A 21,785-nucleotide genomic window follows, 5' to 3' on the forward strand; every position below is an offset into this window, starting at 1 on the left:
TATGGTCAGGCCACTACACACCAGCCTGGGCAAGGTAATGAGATCTGTCTCTAAAGAAACTTTTCAAATAATTTAAAAAAAAAAAAAAGAATGAAGGGTCTGCTTATAGCTGTATCGTACTAGGAGTCATCGTAATAACAATGATAGTTACCCATATATATACAGCACCTACTAAAGGCAGGTATGTTACACGCATAACTCTAAATTTCCATATTGTCTGAGGTACCAGTATTTGATGCCCATTGTAAAGACTAGGAAACTGAGGCTTAGAAGTCGACCTATGACTTGTAAGTAAGTTGGAGAACTAGGATTGGAACACAGGTCTGCCTGGTTTCAAAACAAATACTATTCCCACAAACCACACTGCCTATTATACAGGACAGTTATTTTCTTTGCTTAAAACAGACCTAAATATTATCAGCATCAGTATGTGAAAATACTGACTGAGCCTTGGTGTTTGCTATAAATTGTATGGTGCAGAATTCTAACCTGAGCACTCAGATCTAAAATGAAGCTGAATGACTTGAGGTTAAACGAACACAACGATCACAGGGAACAAGAAAACTGGCCACAGCGATGGGTTGGTTTCACCTGCTGCTGCTCTGAAAGGTAAAGGCCTTCTCAGCTCACAGACATGCAATCATGCACTGCCTCCCCAAGAAATACCGAGATGCTGGCCATCTACGACAAAGATTCACCGACATGCAAGCATTTTTTTCTTTCTTTCTTTTTGAGATAGGGTCTTTTTCTTTGTCACCCAGGCTGGAGTGCAGTGGCGCAATCGTGGCTCACTGAGCAATACAGTGAGCAACACAGTGAGACCTCATCTACACACACCCCTACAAAAAACTAGCTGGGTGCGGTGACGCGTCAGCCTCGACCTCCTGGGCTCAAGCAATCCTCCCGCCTCAGCTCCCCACCTTGCTAGGATTATAGGCACACGCCACCATGCCCAGCTAATTTTTGTATTTTTTGGCAGAGATAGGGTTTCACTGTGTTGTTCAGGCTCGTCTGAACTCCTTGGCTCAAGTGAGATCTGCTCACCTTGGCCTCCTAAAGTGCTGGAATTACAGGCAAGAGCCACTGTGCCTGGCCATAAGTGTTTTTTGTTGTTATTGTTTTTAAGAAACAGTCTCTCTCTGTCACCCAGGCTGGAGGGCAGTGGCGTGATCCTAGCACATTGCAGCCTCAAACTCCTCGGCTCAAGCGATCCTCCCACCTCAGCCTCCCAAAGCACTGGGATTACAGGTGTGAGACACCATGCAGGGCCATGCAAGCGTTTCTTTTTTTTTTTTTTTTTGAGACGGAGTCTCGTTCTGTCGCCCAGGCTGGAGCGCAGTGGCGCAATCTCGGCTCACTGCAAGCTCCGCCTCCCAGGTCCACGCCATTCTCCTGCCTCAGCCTCCTGAGTAGCTGGGACTACAGGCGCCCGCCACTGCGCCCGGCTAATTTTTTTGTATTTTTATTAGAGACAGGGTTTCACTGTGTTAGCCAGGATGGTCTTGATCTCCTGACCTCGTGATCCGCCCGTCTCGGCCTCCCAAAGTGCTGGGATTACAGGCATGAGCCACCGCGCCCGGCCTGCATTTCTTGAATTCCTCTTTCTAACTGCCTTCAGTTCTGAGTCAAGTCTCCTAAAAAAACCAGTCTTATTACTTAGTAAGCATTTCTTATTTAAACTCAGTTTGATTCTCACTCTACTACTTCTGTCCACTTCCTAAAAACAAAACTATTACAGAATCAAGACTTCCTACTATAGTGTCGATCTCAGAGTTGGAGCCAAAGGCCCTTCAAGAAATTCTCCAAATGAGTGTTTTTCACATGCTTGGAGAAATCCATCCCAAGATTAGGTATACAGCACTACAGATGGTTATTTTCAAGTGGACGACATCTGGTTATAATTCATTTTGGTGCATTTGTTAAAAAGTCACTTACAGCCTGCAGTTAACTGATAAACGACAGAGAGGAAATCTTTGCATCCCAGCAGGATGCAGATGACCTTACTCCTGACGCAGATAGACATGACATAAAAGGTTGGAAAATGTGCGTGGCGTGCTCAAGAAAGAGCATCTGAGCCTCTGCCTGCACTGGTCATTGCAAACCTGTGTTCTCCACTATTTCTAAGGCCTGCAAACTCAGCAATATCACCAACAATGGAAGTTTCCTCTGCTGTCCAGAAAAGCAGCCCCAATGTAAGAGTATCAACTTAGAGCCCTCACCTGCATGCTTGTGGGGGTGCTGAAGACTCCGCTGGCCTTGAGGGCTGCTTCCCTGTTGTAAGAAGAGGGCTGCGCCTTTCACCATGAAAAAGCTCTCGCTTAAGCTGGGAAGGATAAGACCAAAGTACAGTTAGACTGGAATTCAGACAGGAAAATGGACAAAGAATTACTGCAGGGGAAAAAGCTTTAGCGTGGACAAATGGCATGTAAAATGCAAATAGGATGAAACTGCTTTTATAATAATTCCACGTAGTACTCTTCTCAAACCTTGCTTTTGCTAAAAGCTTAGTGCTGGAGAATTTTCGTGACAAAGCAATGCTTCTGTGACACCACTCAAAGTTCTCTGTAGGCTCCAGGGCCCCTTTCTGCAGAACACCGGACAGGGATCTCACTGTAATATAACATTTTCTTCTTTCTTTTTGATTCTTCTTCTTCTTTTTTTTTTTTTGAGACACAGTTCCACTCTGTCATCCAGGCTGGAGTGCAGTGGTGTGATCTCAACTCACTGCAACCTCTGCCTCCTGGGTTCAAGCGATTCTCATGTCTCAGCCTCCCCAGCAGCTGAGATTACAGGTATGTGCCACCATGCCCAGTCAATTCTTGTATTATTAGTAGAGACGTGGTTTCACCATGTTGGCCAGGCTGGTCTCAAACTCCTGACCTCAAGCGATCTGCCTGCTTCAGCCTCCCGGAGTGCTGGGATTACAGGCGTGACCATGCCCAGCCGTAACATTTTCTAAGAATAGAGAACAACTCCCTGATTAGGAGAGGGTGGTCTACTTTGTGAATTCTCATGCTCTTGCTGTTGATCTCTGCTTCTAACTCTGGCTTTTAACCACTCCATTGTTTCTTGGTGACTTCCCTTTATGAAATACAAGATGAAATTACACTTTCACTAGCTGTTTGCATTTTAAGAAAAGTAGGGACAGGCGGGGTGGCTCAAGCCTGTAATCCCAGCACTTTGGGAGGACGAGGCAGGCGGATCACTCGAGGTCAGGTGTTCGAGACCAGTCTGGCCAACATGGTAAAACCCAGTCTCTACTAAAAATGCAAAAATGAGCCAGGCGTGGTGGCGCATGCCTGTAATCCCAGCTACTCAGAAGGCTGAGGCACAAGAATTGCTTACTTGAGTCCCAGGGGTGGAGGTTGTTGTGAGCCAAGATTGCACCACTGCACTCCAGCCTGGGCGACAGAGTGAGACAACGTTAAAAAAAAAAAAAAAAAAAGAAAGAAAAGAAAAGAAAAGGAGGGTGGCTACTGACTTGTGATTTAACTTAGTCAAGGTTGCCCTGTCCACTATGCTTGTGGAAAACCTCAAGTTGGCCCAATGAATTTCTCAGCAGAATGAATCTTTGGTCTGTTATTTTAGCTAGCAATAACACATATCTAACCTATAACTTTAAAAATTACAATTAAAAAATTTTTATTTGGGAGGCTGAGGTGGGAGGATCATTCGAGCCCAGGAGTTCAACACCAGCCTGGGCAACGTTGTGAGACCCTGTTGTACACCAGAAGTTTTTATTTTTAATTTCACTTTGATGACTTGGCTGCCAAGTCTGGCTTTGGCAAAAAATAAGACATAAAAAAAGAATGCCTCAGCTATGAATTACTATCAATTGTTCAAAAATACCATCAACTCTCAAAATTATGCATAAAATACACCAAAATTATTAACATCGTCTTTGCAGGAGGTGGGGGAGGAGGAGGAATAGATTATCTTCTATTTACTATTTTCCAAATGTTCTATATTAAACATATTAACCTTTAAAAACATCTATTTTTGTTTGATTCTCAAAATAATATAAAACACATACTATATAATTTAAAAAGAACATTCTAATCTTAATAATTTTGTAAAAGGAGGTCACAGTTCAAATTGTAGGCGACTACAAAAATTTCTCTCTTGAGCAACCAATGAACATATACATGATTTGAAGGAAAAATCCCTACGAAAAAGCAGTCTTCTAATTAAAGAGAACCTTGAAATTAAGTAAATCAATTCCTGACAGAAAGACGAAGGTGTTTTCTGTAATATAAGACAGCAAGATCACCTTTGCCCCAGACATCTAATGTTGCTAGTTAAACGTTCGAATTCTGGAATAAAAAACTCAGCAAAGTCTGCAGTATGACTCCGGGTGCCAAGAAAATGCCACATGAACTAGCATTTCCAATCAGCAGCTCCCGAAATCAGGAAAACTGGTATGTCCTATGATATGAAGTCCACAATAAAATCTGTTAGTTTTTCTGGCTAAATGCTCACGCTAAAAATACTGACTGCTCAAACATTAAATAAGAAGACTTAGTTCTTTCTGTCTTCTTGTTCAGTCCTTTGAATTCCAGGCAATTGGCCTTCGGTATCTTGTGACACCAACACTTGACATCTGACAGCATTTCGTCCGCTACTGCAGATGCACTGCCGAGTCATCCTTTCCACTCTCTCACAGTCGTATATTTGTGCTGCAAGGTTCAAGTGTTGACGAGCCCAGGATTATAAATAATGAAAGAAACGAGAAGTAGCCTTTCTTTGCTGTCTCACCCTCACTCATAGGAAGCAAAAAGCTCTTTAGCATCCATCTGGCCGATCTCATTTCACAGGTTGCAGAATCACCTAACCCTTTCCACCCACAAAGCTTGTCACTCTCTCCTTCCTTAGAATCTCACAGCTCAGTATGTTTTCAGAACTGTTCTTAGACACAGATCACTTACTATTTATTCTCATCAAAATCTGAAAGAGCTATGCGAGAGGTTACAAACTCACGAAACCTAAAACAACCAGCAGTTCATCGAAGCAGCTGGGAAAATCTTTTCGAGACAACATCAACTGCTTTTGTTCATCAGATTAAAAAAAAAAAAAAATTCATACTGACCAGAAACCCAAGCACGCTGGAAACAGCCAATCATTAACGATGACCTTTGCCTTGGAAACCACGGGCAAAAGTTCCCCTTGGTTTCCCTTACATTTCCTTTGGAAAAAAAAGGAACAATGCAACAGACTAGGCTGGTTTCACTCTGTGATCACTTACAAGGCCAGCTGTTCCTCCTCCGTGTTCCTACACTGATAAGAATCAGGGCCTCTGCTCTACGCATGAAGTCGTAGAGCACTGACTGGGGCCCTGGAACACTCTGCCTCTGTTCCCCGACGACAATCAAGCAACAGGCGTTTACTGTAAAAAGCAAGACTGGAAGCTGCAGGGAAGCCCAAGCAGCAGCGCATTATCCTGAGGCTGTGAGATCACCCTGCATCCTGCAAATACAGTAAGGGGATCCAGCCAGAGGAAACCGCGCGACATGACTCTTGGGGCGGGGGGTGGGGTGGGAGGCCGCAGAGCGTGGTCAGTCACAGGATTTAGGAAAACAAGATGCAGAAAGTCTCTGTGACCCAGCTTCCCGGCTTCTCTTCTGAGCTCACTCTGGGCCCAGAGCCTCACGCGCCCTCTGCGTGGCTGATCTGAATACTATATCTGACGGCCACAGCTTCTGACGCCGAGAGGCACAGGCTCCCGATTCATCAGACTCTCAAAGTGCCCTACTGGGGAAGTCCATGAAGAAATCCACATTAGTGATGGCACGCTCAACTTTTCCAGGTGCCCGGGGCCAGGAAGCCCAAACCCACAAGCCATTCATCCCAGCCACGCAGAAATCACCCTTCTCACAAAAGATCTGAGTGTCCTAAAAGGAGTGACCAAAGTTACAAAAGGTCAGACGCAGACAGACAAAACGGAAACGTCCTCCTCCACCGCTGTATGAGGGATAAAAAAAAAGCCACTGCCCTCTCTACCCGCCAACCAGAACATTTTTATCTCCACCACACAGATCTGTTCTCGGACACTGATTACTGCCATTCGGGAAGCTTCATAAGATTAAAGTTTCTCCAAAGCATTGAAGACAGACAAAAACCTCAATCAATGCTCCTCAAAAAACCCCAGGCCCCCAGAATATAAACAGCCAGTGTCATCTAGAAACTAAGCCATGGCAGGAAAACAGAAATCAGGGTGGTCATACGTACTAATTTGAGCTGGAAACCTCTGGACAGCAGAAGTAGTGGGTTGGCTGAAGGAAGATGCAGAAGTCAGTAAAATAAAAGAGGTTTGTGGCTGCAGTGCTCACATCTCTAACGCCCCCTACAACTGCCCTCGGAGCTCCGGCCATCTGCTCCCTACGGAGATCAGGAAAAGCCGGGAGGCTGCCGAGTGCTTCCACAAGGGCTGGGGAGCCGACTCCTCCTCGGAGTCCTACCGAAGAGCAAATGGCTCTTGTGGAACTCTTGTCTTCCTCTGATATTTTGGCTGAAAAAGGCCCTTGTCCCAGCACATCCTGATGAAAGAGGGCCATTCAGCAAAACAGCTGAGGTTCCTCTAATCACTGTACTCCTACGGGCTTTTCTGTAGGCCGGAGAAACAAGCGCCAGGGTGTGCATTCGACATTGTGAGGGCAAACAGCTGGCCCCCAAGGAACCAACCCCAAGCAACAAGACCCCCTTCCGATTCAAATCAACATTCTGAAGGATGACTCTTTCTTTCAAATCAGCATCCATTCACCCAACGGTGACGGTGACGTGGGCAGCTGCCGCAGTCAGTTATTCCGTGTATTCAAAGCACTGTTACATCCTGAAAATTCTTCAGTCGTGCTAACAGCTACCTGAGGGGACACGCCAGGTAGAGGGGACCACATGTACACCTATGAGGAGCGCTGGGATACGCACGTAGCCCAGGACAGGTCAGGCTGCAAAGGTCCTAAAGGGTGAAGGTATGATCCCAAACCCTCCAGGCACAAGTCAGCCAAGAGCTGTGTTTTTAGCGCTTCTTTCAGCAAGAGAAATAAATTCAGGATGTGAATAACTATGATGCAGGAGGGAATGGAATAAGTACCCTAAAAAAGGGGCTTGGCTAGGGTTTACAAGAGGGAGGAGGGAGCATTTAACTGGTGACTTCCGGAACAATTCCTGAAGGAAGCGGCACTGAGCATGGGCTTCTCTTCCCTCAGCTCGCAAGTGACCAAGCGATCCTCCCTGTGGATTAAGTGAAACACACATTACCATGATTCTGGTTTTGCAGGTAAGGAAACCCTAGCTTGCCTAGGAGCACATATCTCTACAAGATGGGGCTGGACTCACATCTATTTGCCCCACACCCACCTGCTTAACCCCTGGAATGCTGTTCTCATCCAGGGTGAAAATCAGAGCCATTATGCCTTGGTCACCTCCGCTCACACCTGCCCAGGTGCCTAATGGTAAAGCCACTAAAGCACTGAGAGAAGTCAGAATGTGGATCATATCTTCCGTCCTTCTTCCCAGCATGTGAATGCATCATGCGTGGGAAAGAGAGAGAAGGAACCATTCAAGCAAACAGAACTCCAAGAAGACGAGACTGTGCTGGGGTTCTTCCACCTCCCCAAGTAGAAATCAGAAGGGCAGGGACCCACAGCCTTATCCTACCCACCACCGCCATCACAGCTGAGGGACAGGACACATCCTTTGGCCCTTCTGCACTGCATAGAGGCTGGGGAGTTCTGTAAACCGCACAGCCACGCTGACCAAGAAGTTGCTTTGAAGGTAGGTTTCTCATCAACAGGACTATTGTTTACCGAGCATCTCCCACGTGGCCAAGGCTGTAGGAGGTACTTAGCTATGCCACGTCATCGAACTCTGGCAATTCTGCAGGGTAAGGTATTTTCTCCATATGACAAATGAAGGAAGCCCGTCAATGATTCCAAAATAGAATCTCCAGGGATAGCATGGACAACGCCCATGGTGACTGCTGCACTTCAAAGTTTAAGAAAAGTAAAAACTGGGGGGAGGGGGGTGGTGCATGCCCGTAATCCCAGCACTTTGGGAGGCTGAGATGGGCAGATCATTTGAGGTCAGGAGTTCGAGACCAGCATGGTCAACATGGCAAAACCCTGTCTCTACTAAAAATACAAAAATTAGCCAGGTGTGGTGGTGCATGCCTGTAATCCCAGCTACTCAGGAGGCTGAGGCAGAGAATCACTTGAACCCGGCAGGCGGAGGCTGCAGTGAGTCGAGATCACACCAATGCACTCCAGCCTGGGTGATAAAGCGAGACACTGTCTTGGGCGGGGGGGAACAAAAGTAAAAACAGTGGTCTGGGAATTCATATTTCTGGGTTCCAATTTACATTCTACCATATATAATCTGATTAACCCCTGGAATTAACCCCTGGAATTCCCTTACAGGGTTCTGTTCATTCATCCAAACAGCCAAACATTTGCAGAGCGTGGAGCACTGCCAAGCCAGCCCAAGCACTGATAAGGGCAAAGATAGCCATCCTCTTTAAGGAATGGGTATATGTGCTGGTGATCTGGGTGTCTGCCCTGCTGTATAGAAACAACATTTCCTGAAGAACAAAAATAGTAGGTATAGAAACATCACAGTATAGAATATCACCCAAATGCCCCTGAATTCCAACTCTGGTCATTCACTGAAACAACCTATCAAACTTCTAAAACACATTCATGCCCAAGTCCAGCCTCAGCAGAGTTTAATTCGGAAGGGCTGTGATGAGTCCTGGGCATCCAGTGTTTAAAAGTTCCAGGGGGCTGGGCATGGTGGCTCACAGCACTTTGGGAGGTCGAAATGAGAGAATCAGCTGAGCCCTGGAGTTCAAGATTAACCTGGGCAACATAACAAGATCCCGTCTCTACAAAAAATAAAAATAAAGTTAGCTAGGTGTGGTGGTGTGTGCCTGTAGTCCCAGCTCTCAGGAGGCTGAGGTGAGAGAATCACTTAAGCCTGGTGAGGTCAAGGCTACAGCGAGCTGTGACCACGCCACTGCACTCCAGCATGGGAGACAAACCTTGTCTCCAAAAAGTTCCAGGGGGTGCTTCTGATGCACAGCCAAGCTTTAAAAACCTCAGAATCAAATAACATCATGGCCGGGCATGGTGGCTCACGCCTGTAATCCTGGCACTTTGGGAGGCCAAGGTGAGTGGATCACTTGAGGTCAGTTCAAGACCAGCCTGGAAAACATGGTGAAACCCGGTCTCTACTAAAAATACAAAAATTAGCCAGGCGTGGTGGCGTGTGCCTGTAGTCCCAGCTTCCTGGGAAGCTGAGGCATAAGAATCACTTGTACCCCAGAGGTCGAGGCTGCACTGAGTGCAGATTGTGATCCTGGAGTTCCCACTGCACTCCAGCCTGGGTGACAGAGTGAGACTGTCTCAAAAACAAACACACACACACACAAACAAATAACATCAGAAGACACAGAGAAAACAGGCTTCTCCATGGGTTTCATAAAGATGCCTCTCACATAGGCACACGTCAATGTTTTCTGCTGGTAAAAGGTAACACCAACAAAAAGGCATGGTGCTCTCAGAAGGTGGGTGACGTGATTAGGTGCAATAAAGGGAGGTCATGCTAGGGTCAGAAACAAAATAATACTCTCTTTGGAAGCAGTAAAACAGACGCTAGTCTTCTACTACACACTTTCAGAGACCTGAATGTTCTTGCCCTCTAAGGGAGACGCTGCATCATGACAATACGAAATGATGACAGTGATAGCAAACACAGATCAGACCTGTGTTTTGTGAAACAGACATGGGGTCTCGCTATGTTGCCCAGGCTGGTCTCCAACTCCTAAGGTCAAGCAATTGTTCCGCCTTGGCCTCTCAAAGTGCTGGAGTGACAGCCATAAGCCAGCGAGCCCAGCCTCAGATCAGACCTTTGACAAACTCTGCTGTGGACAAAGCATTCTGGTGAACGTCAACTCATGTGATCTTCACAAAACCGTGTGGAAGACCAGACAGGCATTATTACACTAATTTATGCCTAAGGAAACGCGGAGTTACTCAAATAGTACAAATTTAGGATTTCTGATGCTGTATCTCAAAAAAAAGTAGAGAATATGAGCCTGAAGAACAGGCCCTGTAAAGGGTCCCAGATTGATGGGACAGGCTGAGACAAATGGAATCGCTTTTCCCTGGATAGAACTAACCCTCAACGGTAGCCCACTCTGCATGGTGATGACTGAGGGGACTGTCAATTGTCCATCCAACTTGATGGTAATTCTAGGAGAAAAAGGAACTAATGTAATGTTGTCAGCACAGGAAGATGGGTGCCAATCAGCATTCCAAAAAGGAGGCTCTGTTAATTCCATTTTGATCAACAAGTATTTGCTGAGTGTCTATTGTGTCTGGTCAGTGCTAAGGCCTGGGAATTTAGAAGTGAAACAGACCCGGTTTCCACCCACTCCACACCCAGTCTGGAGTGACACTGGAGGGCCAGACAGGCACAGGACAGTAACTTTGATATAAGGCAGCAAGTTCCATGGTGGAAGGATGCACTGGGGGCTGCAGATGCACATACACATAGGGGTTCAGGGAGGCCTCCCTGGAAGAAATGAAGCCCGTGAGGCGCTGAAGGATCAGTAAACAGAGGGGCGTAAGGGGCAGGAGAGTAAGATGATTATGCCACATGTACCTTGTTGTGAACCCAGGAGGATTTGGCCTCTGTCATAAAAGGCCCCTCTCTGGGTTCATAAACCTCAGTTTATAAATTCTGCTTTGTACATCAGTTCCTTATAAGTTTGGTTAGCGTAAATTGGTTTCTCAGAACTTATCATCACTGAGTGAACTCACAAATTCAAGTTTCAGAATGTGCAAACCTAAGAAACAAACCTCGTGCTTGTGGTTGAGCCATCGCACTGTCAACATCACAAATTCTCAGCACCTGAATGCCTGGTATACTAACACAATCAATACATATTGTTTTAAATAAGTAAATAATAGCTTTCTAGTTTACAGACAGTTTGTCCCTACATTTTTCCACTTAATTTTTACAATCCCATTCCTCTGATGAAACAACCCCAGCCTGGGCAACATGACAAAACCCTGTCTCTACAAAAAATACAAAAATTAGCTGGGTGTGGTGGCGTGCACCTACAGTCCCAGGTATTTGGGAGGCTGAGGTGGGAAGATCACTCCAGCCCGGCAGGCAGAGGTTGCAGTGAGCCAAGATCGCACTGCTGCACTCCAGCCTGGGTGACAGAGGGAGAACCTGTTCCCCCCCCAAAAAAAAAGAAAAAGAAAAGAAAAATGAAACAACCAAGACTGCAAGAAGATAAATGACTTGTCTGTCGTCATTTGGCTAACAAGAGGCAGAATGGGGCTGAGAAAGTTCGGTGCTCTTCCTGAAGAATCCATAGGTCAGAGAGCAGGACCATCTGACCTGCAGCAATAGCGGCAACGTGGAAAGCTGATCAACTGACCTCAAAACCACTCTCAGTGAGGCTCTGGATGGATTCAGAACCCCAGGCCTAGCAAAGTGAAGTTGATAAAGATGTAAAGGAGATCGAAAATTCACCATTTGAAGAGAGATTAGCTAAAGACTGCAGGTGGGATGGAAAATTCTTTCCATGGTTCTCCCACAGGTTCTTCCCTCATTTAGAACTCGTGTTTAAAAGTCACAAAGACCCCAAGTTGGGCCAAGGTCTCGTTCTTCTTCACTGTGCAGCTTGCAGTGCAACATGGCAGGGCCTCGTTCCAAACGTCACTCTTCAGAGCCTAAGAAAACAAGTAACTTTAGGGACACACCTGTCAACCAGAGTCCCAAATTGTACCCCCCTAAACACGTAATGCTGAGCATAGAAAAATTCCAGCTCTGCAGGGTGTTATACTTAGGGAAAGGGGTCACAGACAAGGAATGCTGGCAGGGCTCATTACAAATATCTTTGCTGCTGGAACATGTATTGTTTGGCTAGAAGGCGTAGGCTTCTCTCAGAGAGAAGGAATGTCCAAAAGTATTTCAGACAGTAAGAGACATTCTCTGAGCCAGCTACCCAACTCTCCTTCAAACCAACGGGTAGTGGCAAGCAGCTGAACCGACCAGCAAGCTCGCAAAAGCAAGCTTTCTTTTATTTCCCCTAAGACAGACAGCAAGTGATGTGTCTTGGCTTGGTTTAGCAAATCTTAAGATAGTTCCCTCATGACCCCAAGAGCCCGCAGGCCCCACGGAAGCTAGAGCTAATGCATCTTCCTCCAAGCATCATCTGCCCCACCAGGATCTAAGCCCCTTCGTGAGGGCAGAAGGTATAAAGGCTGCACTGTGCGGGAAATGCTATGGCAGCAAAGTCAGCCGAGCACGCCAGAAATAACAGGCACATGAAGAAATGTTTCTGAGACAGCTCAAAAATTCCGAGAAGAGATTATCCTGACTGTCCCAGGTTCTCAGCCCTGTCTTTGGTATGCAGCCCCATACCACAGTCATTTGTCACCAAGTCCTAACTTTGTCAGAGGCCCCTCCTTCCAGGTCTCTCAGGCACCACCCCAGTTCTGCCCTCCTCACCTCTGTGAGCCAGGTGACATCCAAGTAGCCCCACGGGGCACCCGGCTCTGTGCTGCATACTCTGAATGTGCCTGAAGGCCAGGGCTGTTGAGGAGAACATTCGTGTGTGTTCTCTACCCATGCTGTCTAGTATGGGAGCCACTGGCCAGATGTGTCGATTGAACAGTTAAGATGCAGTAAGTGTGACCAAGAAACTGGGTTTGCCATTTTATTTCATTTTAATTCATTTAAATTTAAGTTTAATTAGCCACATGAGGCTATCAACTGTGGAATAGGACAGCAGAGCTCCGGAAGCTTTTGGCCTGGTGAGAAGAATCAGGACAAGGGCCCCCCCGGCCTCTCGCCCACTCTGTGCAGCCCCTAACCACTGCTCTCATGACATTCTTTCCCAGCCCCAGAACTTTCAGCCATGTGACATCATCTATTGATTAGAGTCCAAACTTCTGTGCTAACTGTCTATGGTTGCCACAATTAGCCATTCTATGTCGTTAACCTAAATTTCATTCATCTGCTATGCCCTGGCCTTAGGGGCTGAGAATATAGTTAGAAAACAATACTTTAAAATAAGAACCCTCCTTGTATTACCTCTCACACTGTTTCTCCTGTTCTCCCCGCTACACATTCTCTGTTCTATCCCCATCTATAGCACTGTCCCCATAAAGCCTACTGTGGTTCTCAGCTCATGGTCTCCTTCCTCCCATCTGCCTCTCCACATCATGCCTGTCTTCCAGAGTTCATGCCTTCTCCAGGAAGCTTTCTCTTGTGGCCCTCACTGCAAGCTATAGCTCCTCCCCTTCAACATCTTCTAGCACCTCCTCTTACTGTGCAGGTGAGGACACTGAGGCTTGGGGTTAAGTCACTTGCTCAAGGTCACATACAGTCAGTCCTCTGTATCCGCAGGGGTTCCTCATTGGTGGATTCAACCAACTGCAGATAGAAAATACAGTATTCGAGGGATGCTGAATTCTTTGAATTAGAGGGTTCTGCGGGTGCTTAAGCATTCATGGATTTTGTTATCCTCGGCAAAGGGGGTGATCCTGGAACCAATCCCCTTGGATATTGAGGGAAAGACCATCCTTAGTGATAGGAACTCAAGTTCCCTGATTTCCAAATCGTGTTCCCTGACCCACTTATTTACTAACTAGTGGTGACGCCATCTTCCTGCCAGTGTATTTTAACTTCACAATGGGATGCGAGGGCCAGGATGCACATGCTTCTTAAATCTCCCTCTGTGCTTGACACACAGTAGACTGAAAGTAAGTGCTGGCAGATACACTGGCCAAGCTGTGATCCTCTCTGAAGTCAGTATTCCAGGAGTAACTCACCCTGGTCATCTCTGCACCCTGGGCACATTGGGCACTCCACACACACAGGTTGAACCTGGCAAATAAGACTCGTGGCATCAGTGCCACAAGCGAGTTAAAGCCACGGGGAGGTCAGGTCAGGTCTTCCTGACAACTGAGTGCTTCAAACAACACAAGAGCAGCTAAGTTTCCCCACATCACCTTGAGTGTCTGGCGAGCTAGGGCTATGACTTCTCTGTCTCAGGATCCCTCTCAGTGCCCAGAGAACAGTGGACATCAATAAATGTAACACCAATAACACCTTCGTTGAGCGCTATGCTAAGCACATCAGGTATGTTAACTCATTTACTCCTCAGTGTCCATCTCCCAGCGTTTTATACATATGGAAACGGGCTCAATTAGCCGAGCGTGGTGTCGTGCTCCTGTAATCCAGCTACTTAGGAGGCTGAGGCACAAGAATCGCTCGAACCCGGGAGGCGGAGGTTGCAGTGAGCCAAGATTGTGCCACAGCACCGCAACAGATTGAGACTCTGTCTTAAAAAAAAACACAAAACTGAGGCTCGGGGAGATTAAGTCACTTGCCCAAGTTCATGAGTCAAGGAGCAGGGAAGCAGGAAGAGGAAAGCAGGAGTGTAACCCTGAAACCTCTGCTGTTAGGCACTGGCTTTCGGCCAAACTGACACCTCTGGAAAACAGCGTCAAAAAAAGCCCACTTCTCTTCCCAACAATTCAGACCTAAAACCATTTGGCGGGGAAGGGCAGGGCAGGCTTCTGAGTTGGGGAGGGGGTGTGGGATCCCAAGCTGGGGTGTCTGTTGGCAAGCAGGGTGCAAACGGATCCGTGTAGGGAGGGGTTGCAAGGGAGACAGAGACTGCTCACAGGCAAGGACTGAAATATTAAACATTAATATTAATATTTATAATATTTTAATATATTTATATAACAGATAAATATATTAACTTTATAATTCATGAATATAATTATATTAACATAATTAACAAATATATTATGTAACGTAAATAATATATACATTTTATATAATATACATAATATTAATATTAATATTTTAGGGACGATGGGAGTCATGAATATGGAAGAGACAAAACTAGAATGAACCCCAAGATGCTGCATCAGAATTGAAGGTGTCAGTCTGAACTCATAGTTTTCCACATATTGAAATATAGATGCACGTGTGTGTGTGTGTGCGCATGTACATACACTTGCTCCCTAATTCTGCCCATTGACAGGCCTGTGGTTAGCAACACGCCAGCAGCAATAAGCAGACCCAGCTTGGCTCCTAAATTTCATTTTCCACTAAAAGGAACCAGGGCCCCTTGGAGAAAGGACTGATTCCACAGGTGGGGAGGGAGCATCTGTTGCCAGAAAGCAAGGAAGCACTTAAAGAATGCTGTGGACATGTCAAAGGGACACAGAAGCCAGCCTGGATGAGATCCCACTGGCCCAAATTGTCCACAAGGACAATCCAAGCATGAATGTCAACAATTTAAGAATCAGATTATAAACCACTGAATAAAATAGAAAAATACAAATAATTGAAACAGACACTGATAGCAGACAGGATATTAACATAAAGTATCTCTTCAAGAAATGCTTCTGAATGATGAAGGGGAAAAGAATAACTGTACAGTGGAAAAGCCTGGTAAAACCCACCTTAGTGACCAAAGTGAATGTCACTACAGTGGGACAAAAGGAAATCACGTGCCACCTTATGGGATTCAAAGAGGACACAGCATCCCTTGGGTGCTGTTCCGGCCAAATATGCACGCCCCGTGGAATCACACAGGAACATAAGACACACTCACACTGAGGGACACTCTGCAAACTGACAGTCCCAGGCACAAACATGCCCAGGTCATGGTCAACTGTGGTGGCTCATGCCTGTAATCCCAGCATTTTGGGAGGCTGAGATGGGCGGATCACTTGAGGTCAGGGGTTTGAGACCAGCCTGGCCAACATGGCAACACCCCATTCTCTACTAAAACTACAAAAATTAGCTGAGCGTGGTGGAGCACGCCTATAATCCCAGCTACTCAGGAGGCTGAGGCACAAGAATCGCTTGAACCTGGGAGGTGGAGGTTGCAGTGAGCCGAGATATCACCGCTACACTCCAGCGTGGGCAACACAGTGAGATTCCGACTCAAAAAAAAAAAAAAAAAAAAAAAAATCCAGGCCACAAGAGTCAAAGAAAGACTGAAGAATGTTCCAGACTGCAGGAGACCCAAGAGACAGGACATCTAGATGCAATGGCAGTCCTGAAATGGATCCTTTTATTACAAAGGACAACACTGGGACATATGGTGACTCCTGAATGGGGTTAGAGGACTAGACGGTGGGAATGTATTAAGAGTCAGTGTCCTGCGTGGATGGCTGTGTTGCGGTTCTGTGGGAGAATGCCCTGGCCTGTATTCCAAGGGTAATGGAGTAGCAGGTTGACAAATTACTTTCAAATGGTTAAAAAAAAAAAGTCATTTTCACTGTACTTGCAATTCTTACGTAAGTTGGAAATTATTTCAAAATTAATGAGAATTTTTTATCGACGTAGTATTTTACACATTTATGGAAGACATGTATTTGTTACATGCATAGAATGTGTAATGACCAAGTCAGAGTATCTCGGGTATCCATGACCTTGAGTATTAATCATTTCTACGTGTTGGGAGCGTTGCAGGTTTTCGAGCTACCATTTTTTTTTTCTTTCTTTGTGACACCGTCTTACTCTGTTGCCCAGGCTGGAGTGCAGTGGGGCGATGACGGCTCACTCAGCACAGCCTCCACCTCCCAGGCTTAAGCGATCCTTCCACCCCAACCACCCGAGTAGCTGGGACTGCAGGTATGTGCCGCCACCCCCAGCTAATTTTTTAATTTTTTGTAGAGACAGGGTCTCACTATGCTGCCAGGACTGGTACTGAACTCCTGGGCTCAAGAGATCCTCCCACTTCAGCCTCCCAGAGTGCTGGGATTATACACATGAGCCACCACACCCAGCCAAATTTCTTAAAGTTATTTTTTAAATCTCCACTTAATTTGATTTTGGTAAAACATTACCTGTAATTTTTCTTTATCAGTAGGTGATAAAAGCTTCAGATGATTCTACTGATCACTGGTACGGTCATATTTCATGACTTTCCCCTTTCATCTCTTGCATAGTTTCACCCTCACCAAGCAAGACCTTCCCTGCCTCAGCACTGTTTTCCCTCTTCGTGTTTTCCAGAACAGAAGTGGCCCTGTTTTGTGCCCAGAGCAGAAGAAAATGATGAAGGGCTCTGCTCTCCCAGGTCCTCCTGGTCTGTGTGTGTCCAGGTTTTGAGGGCCTCTCACATACATGGCTCTGGACCATGTAAGATCTAATTTTAGCATTTTCCTGCTTGGAGACCACACGTTTGGAACAGCAGAGGCCGACCTGCCCATGCAGGCCTCCCATTGTGAAGGGCACGCGAAGCCAGGATACCGCAGCCCTGCAGGATGTGACTCAGCATCCTGTCTCAGTGCTGGGGCGGCCAGCAGCTCTGGCACCAAGCGCTGCTGTTGACCTCACCTCTTAAGACCACAAATACCCAGGGTAATTGGTGGGATAGGCATGCAGCATCAGCTCTCCCTGTTAAGACAACTTGTTTGTCCACCCATTATGCTGGGCTTCCTTGTGAACACCCACAGGTATCTATCAGGAAGAGCTCTTCCAAAGAACTGATCTGCTGGTATTTTCAGGACACCATGAATCAAGAGATTGATCTTGTTTCTCTCTTTGCTTTGACTACCAGGAAGCTCAAAGTCAGATCTGTGGCCAAACTCTGGTAACCATACCAATGCTATGCCATGTATTCCATGTACAAACCTTCCCCTTACTTCATCTTATTTTCTTCTGCTTTCTTAATGTCCCGATTTTCTCACTAATGTTAAATTCTATTGCTCTCTATGAATGTTGTAGGGTGTTTCAAATCCTTTTTGGAAGGCACTACTGTAGATACAATACACGTTACCCCTGGGGGATATGGATTCTTTTTCACTCCACACAGAATCCCTGGTATTTGGCAAAGAACCCATATTTAGGCACTAAATACACATCGGCTGAATGGATAAAGCCAATAGCTAAGTAAAAACCACCTTCATTACCACATTGTTTCACAAGAGGTTCTTCTCCCTTCCACCTCGCGAGGTGGGGCCTGGTCAGGAGGAGTCCCTAAGGCCTGGGAGGTAGGTTCCTTAGGGAGCCTTCTTGCTGTAGGGGCAGCCGACAGGTCAGTGGCCTTGACACCAGACTTAAGGAGCCACGCCTAGACTCCCAGCTGCAACAGATACAGCGTGGCACGGGTGGGCCTGGCCATCTGGGAAGTGACAAGTGATTTCCAGATGCTGCAGCCAGCCTGGCTCTTTCCAGACCACACTGATGGCCCCTTCCTGTGGGAATTCTGACTGGGACCAGATTTGGGGAAACACGCCTCAAGGACTCTTGGCAAGTTGGTGCCAGCCCTGGACCAGGAATGACTTCCGTGGGCACAGGGAGAGACCAGGCATTTCCTAACACAGGACCTCTGAACAGCCTTCTCTGAAACAGTCTTTTTAAAAATAGCTTCAAAAGTAACCATTCAAGAAAAGAAAGAAAAAAAAAAAACTGTAAAAGTAAAGGCACTCAAGAATGATGTTTCCCAGATAAAAGCCTGGCACAGGTTTCAAAGGAACTTGCGGGAAAACAGGTCAAGGCTGGGTTTTTCCTCTTAGGTGTCACTCGGTTAACATTGGTCTTTGGAGGGGAACAAGCGCGGCAGGAAGGGCTGGCACCAAAAATGATGGCTAGTGGGTACGGACCAGGGCCAGACACCATACACAGAACAACACCCTCTGGAGGCCTCAGGAGGGCTCTGAGAGGAGAAAGACAGGTGGCAGGCCCAGGATCAGACACGCAAGTGAGCTAAGTGGCAAGGCTGATGTCCCATCCCGAGGCCCCGCTCTGGCCACACGCAGGCTCTCCCAGCATGTACTCATTTACACGGCAGTCTCTTGCATCTCACTGCAATTCTGCCCCCATACTGCAGGCTGGCCAGCGTGGTTTCCTCATCAGCACATCACCCTGCATCCCGACACTGACTACACCCACAAAGCAGAAGCCCCCACACCCTCCGGCCCAATCGTCCAGTTAGCTTTGAAAATGGCTCCTCTCAGGGGCTAGGTGCAGTGGCTCATGCCTATAATCCCAGCACTTTGGGAGGCTGAGGTGGTTGGACTGCCTGAGGTCAGGGGTTCAAGACCAACCTGGCCAACATGGTGAAACCCCATCTCTCCTAAAAATACAAAAAATTAGCCAGGCATGTAGGTGCACGCCTATAGTCCTAGCTACTCAGGAGGCTGAGGCAGGAGAATCGTTTGAACCCAGGAGGCAGAGGCTGCAGTGAGCTGAGATCATGCCACTGCATTCCAGCCTGGGTGACAGAGCGAGACTCTGTCTCAAAAAAAACAAAAAACACACACACAAAAGAAAAAAAGAAGAAAATGGCTCCTCTGGATTTTGATTAATCCTATTTTGATTAATCCTGTCTTTTCATTTTCAGCCTTCCTTGAAGCAGCACAACCCGTCTGGATGTCCTCCTCGTCTCAGGAATTTTCTAATAAGCTGTAAATCCAGAGATCTGACCACAGAACAATGAATGCCAAAGATGAGTTCTAAAGATGTGAGTACTCTCTTTCTAAACGGACGCTGCTTTGTGTGTGGCTCTGCTCCTGCGGGCAGACGCAGCAGGCTAAGCTCTGCGGAGGAGGAGGAGAGTCCCAGCAGAGGATCACTTCCTCTCGGTAGCCAGGCTGGTTTTCTCTATCGCAGGGTCAGACCATAGCCCTGACCCAGCTAGACCCCCACAAGCGCATGACCTTGCTCTCACTGTGGGAATAAAACTCGTGATAGTCAGTTACAAATACACAGCAAATGATGAGCAGCACAATATAAACACAGATCTAGATTGGTGGCTCTGAGGACTCTCATTCTTAAATTTGGAGGCCATCATCTAATCTTGTCTTTTCACTTTACACAGCGGGAGACAGGGACCCAGAGAAGTGAAGAGGCATGCCTTAGCCTGCACAGTAGATGACGCATCTCAAGACGGACCAAAGGTTTTCTGACTCTGTCACACAGCTTTGTCCCATTTACCATGAAGATGACCGCTGGTAACACTGCTACCTACGAGCTGAGCTTGCATGCACATTCCTGGTGTGTACACGCATGCGCGCAGGCTCCTGCGATGTGCTAAGCGCACAGGAAGGAGACCAGGGCCCCGAGGCATTCTTTTGAAGTCTAAGTACTGGTATTTCAAAAGTTTAATGAAACCTACTAGACTCTGAGCAAAATTCGTTTTACGTTAACCTTAATGAAAAGTTTAATTAAGTTCTGACAGAATTAACTCTTTACGTCTCTGTCCTCATTTGTCCCCATTCTAGAATGAGTTTTCTAATTAAAAAAATATATATAGGGCCGGGCGTGGTGGCTCAAGCCTGTAATCCCAGCACTTTGGGAGGCCGAGGTGAGTGGATTGCCTGAGGTCAGGAGTTCGAGACCAACCTGGCCAACATGGTGAAACCACGTCTCTACTAAAAATACAAAAAATTAGCTGGGAGTGGTGGCGCATGGTTGTAATCCCAGCTACTTGGGAGGCTGAGGCAGGAGAATCACTGGAACCCCGGAGGTAGAGGTTGCAGTGAGCCGAGATTGTGCCACTGCACTCTAGCCTGGTGACAGAGTGAGACTCCGTCTCAAAAAAATACATATACATATGGCCAGGCACAGTGGCTCACAGCTATAATTCCAGCACTTTGGGAGGCCGATGTGGGTAGATTGCTTGAGTCCAGGAGTTCAGCATCAGCCTGGGCAGCATAGTGAGACCCCATCTCTATGAAAAATACAAAAATTAACCAGGCATGGTGGTGTGCACCTGTGGTCCCAGCTACTTGGGAGGCTGAGGCGGGAGGACCAATTGAGCCCAGGAGGTTAGGGCTGCAGTGAGCTGTAATCATGCCACTGTACTCCAGTCTGGGCAACAGAGCAAGACCCTGTCTCAAAAAGAAAAAGAGAGAGAGACAGAAAAAAAAAAATTGAAGGCAAATTCTGATTTTCAAACCAAACGTTCCAACAAACTGCAGAAATAAAACCCGAGTTAAACCAAAAGGAACAACCAACAGCACAATGGCCCCAGAATGATAAGTCTATATGCTCCAATGTTTAAAAGTGGGAGTCAATGGGAGGCCACTACCTACAAGGCCACACGGGTGGGGGCAGGACTCAGGTCCCTGAATCACAGCAGCCTGCATTCAAACCCTGGCTCAGGCCTCCCACCAACCTCATGGAACTGGTTTCCTAAAATGAGGAGAGTCCTACGTTGCAGGCTTGTGACAAGAAGATGATAGCAAGTGCAGAAAGTTCCAAGCCCAGAGCCTGCAGCCGGCAGAAGCTGGCCTCATTACCACCGGGACGCTCTCCGGGCTGCAGCACATGAAGGGGATACATGACAATCCCTGCTTTAAGTAGAGCTCAGGGAGGTGACGGGACCTGCCCAAGCACGTAGTGGTGCTGCTAATGGCTCAAGCAGGAAGAATGGGCTGCAAAGCCTGGTTCTTCTGATAAGCTCCATTCTGTCTCCCAGTGTGCGTTCTGACGCATAGGAAGGAGGAAAAGGAAAGACAGCACTTGGATTTTGGGGTGAACAGCACAGGTTTTGGAGTCAATGAGACATGGAGTATGAGGGCCTCAGCTCAACGGTTTACTACTAAATAAAAACAGGCCACTGACGTCTCTGGGGCTTAGTCTTCTCATCCAGGGAATGGGAATTTAAATGTCCTTACAGGGTTTTCACAAGGATTAAATGAAATAATGCATGTGGAGTATGGGTGTTCCCTTTTCTCTCCTCCATCTCTGCTTTATTTTTTTTTTGCCTGGGCACTTACCAACATACGATTATTGTG

The 21,785-nt window shown here is 46.8% G+C and overlaps 1 protein-coding gene across 5 annotated transcripts in view; it reads right to left on the bottom strand.

Moving 5' to 3' along the window:
- Window positions 1-21,785, bottom strand: part of SSH1 (slingshot protein phosphatase 1) — a 75,982-nt gene that overhangs the window by 39,903 nt on the left and 14,294 nt on the right. Inside the window, exons 1-2 of one of the 5 annotated variants that reach the window (XM_008004591.3) lie at window positions 6,226-6,495; window positions 2,220-2,323 (exon numbers count right to left, since the gene is read on the bottom strand). The exons of 1 other annotated variant lie outside the window; for it this stretch is intronic. In XM_008004591.3, the coding sequence (XP_008002782.3) occupies window positions 2,220-2,323; window positions 6,226-6,368 (247 nt within the window). In that variant the 5' untranslated portion in view covers window positions 6,369-6,495. Of the gene's footprint in view, window positions 1-2,219; window positions 2,324-5,086; window positions 5,186-5,242; window positions 5,448-6,225; window positions 6,496-21,785 lie in introns of those variants that run through there. 3 more of the 5 variants (XM_073021071.1, XM_008004596.3, XM_008004593.3) reach the window with 3 other exon arrangements.

The sequence above is a fragment of the Chlorocebus sabaeus genome, chromosome 11 (genome assembly GCF_047675955.1).
Source record: "Chlorocebus sabaeus isolate Y175 chromosome 11, mChlSab1.0.hap1, whole genome shotgun sequence".
Classification (NCBI taxonomy): Eukaryota; Metazoa; Chordata; class Mammalia; order Primates; family Cercopithecidae; genus Chlorocebus; species Chlorocebus sabaeus.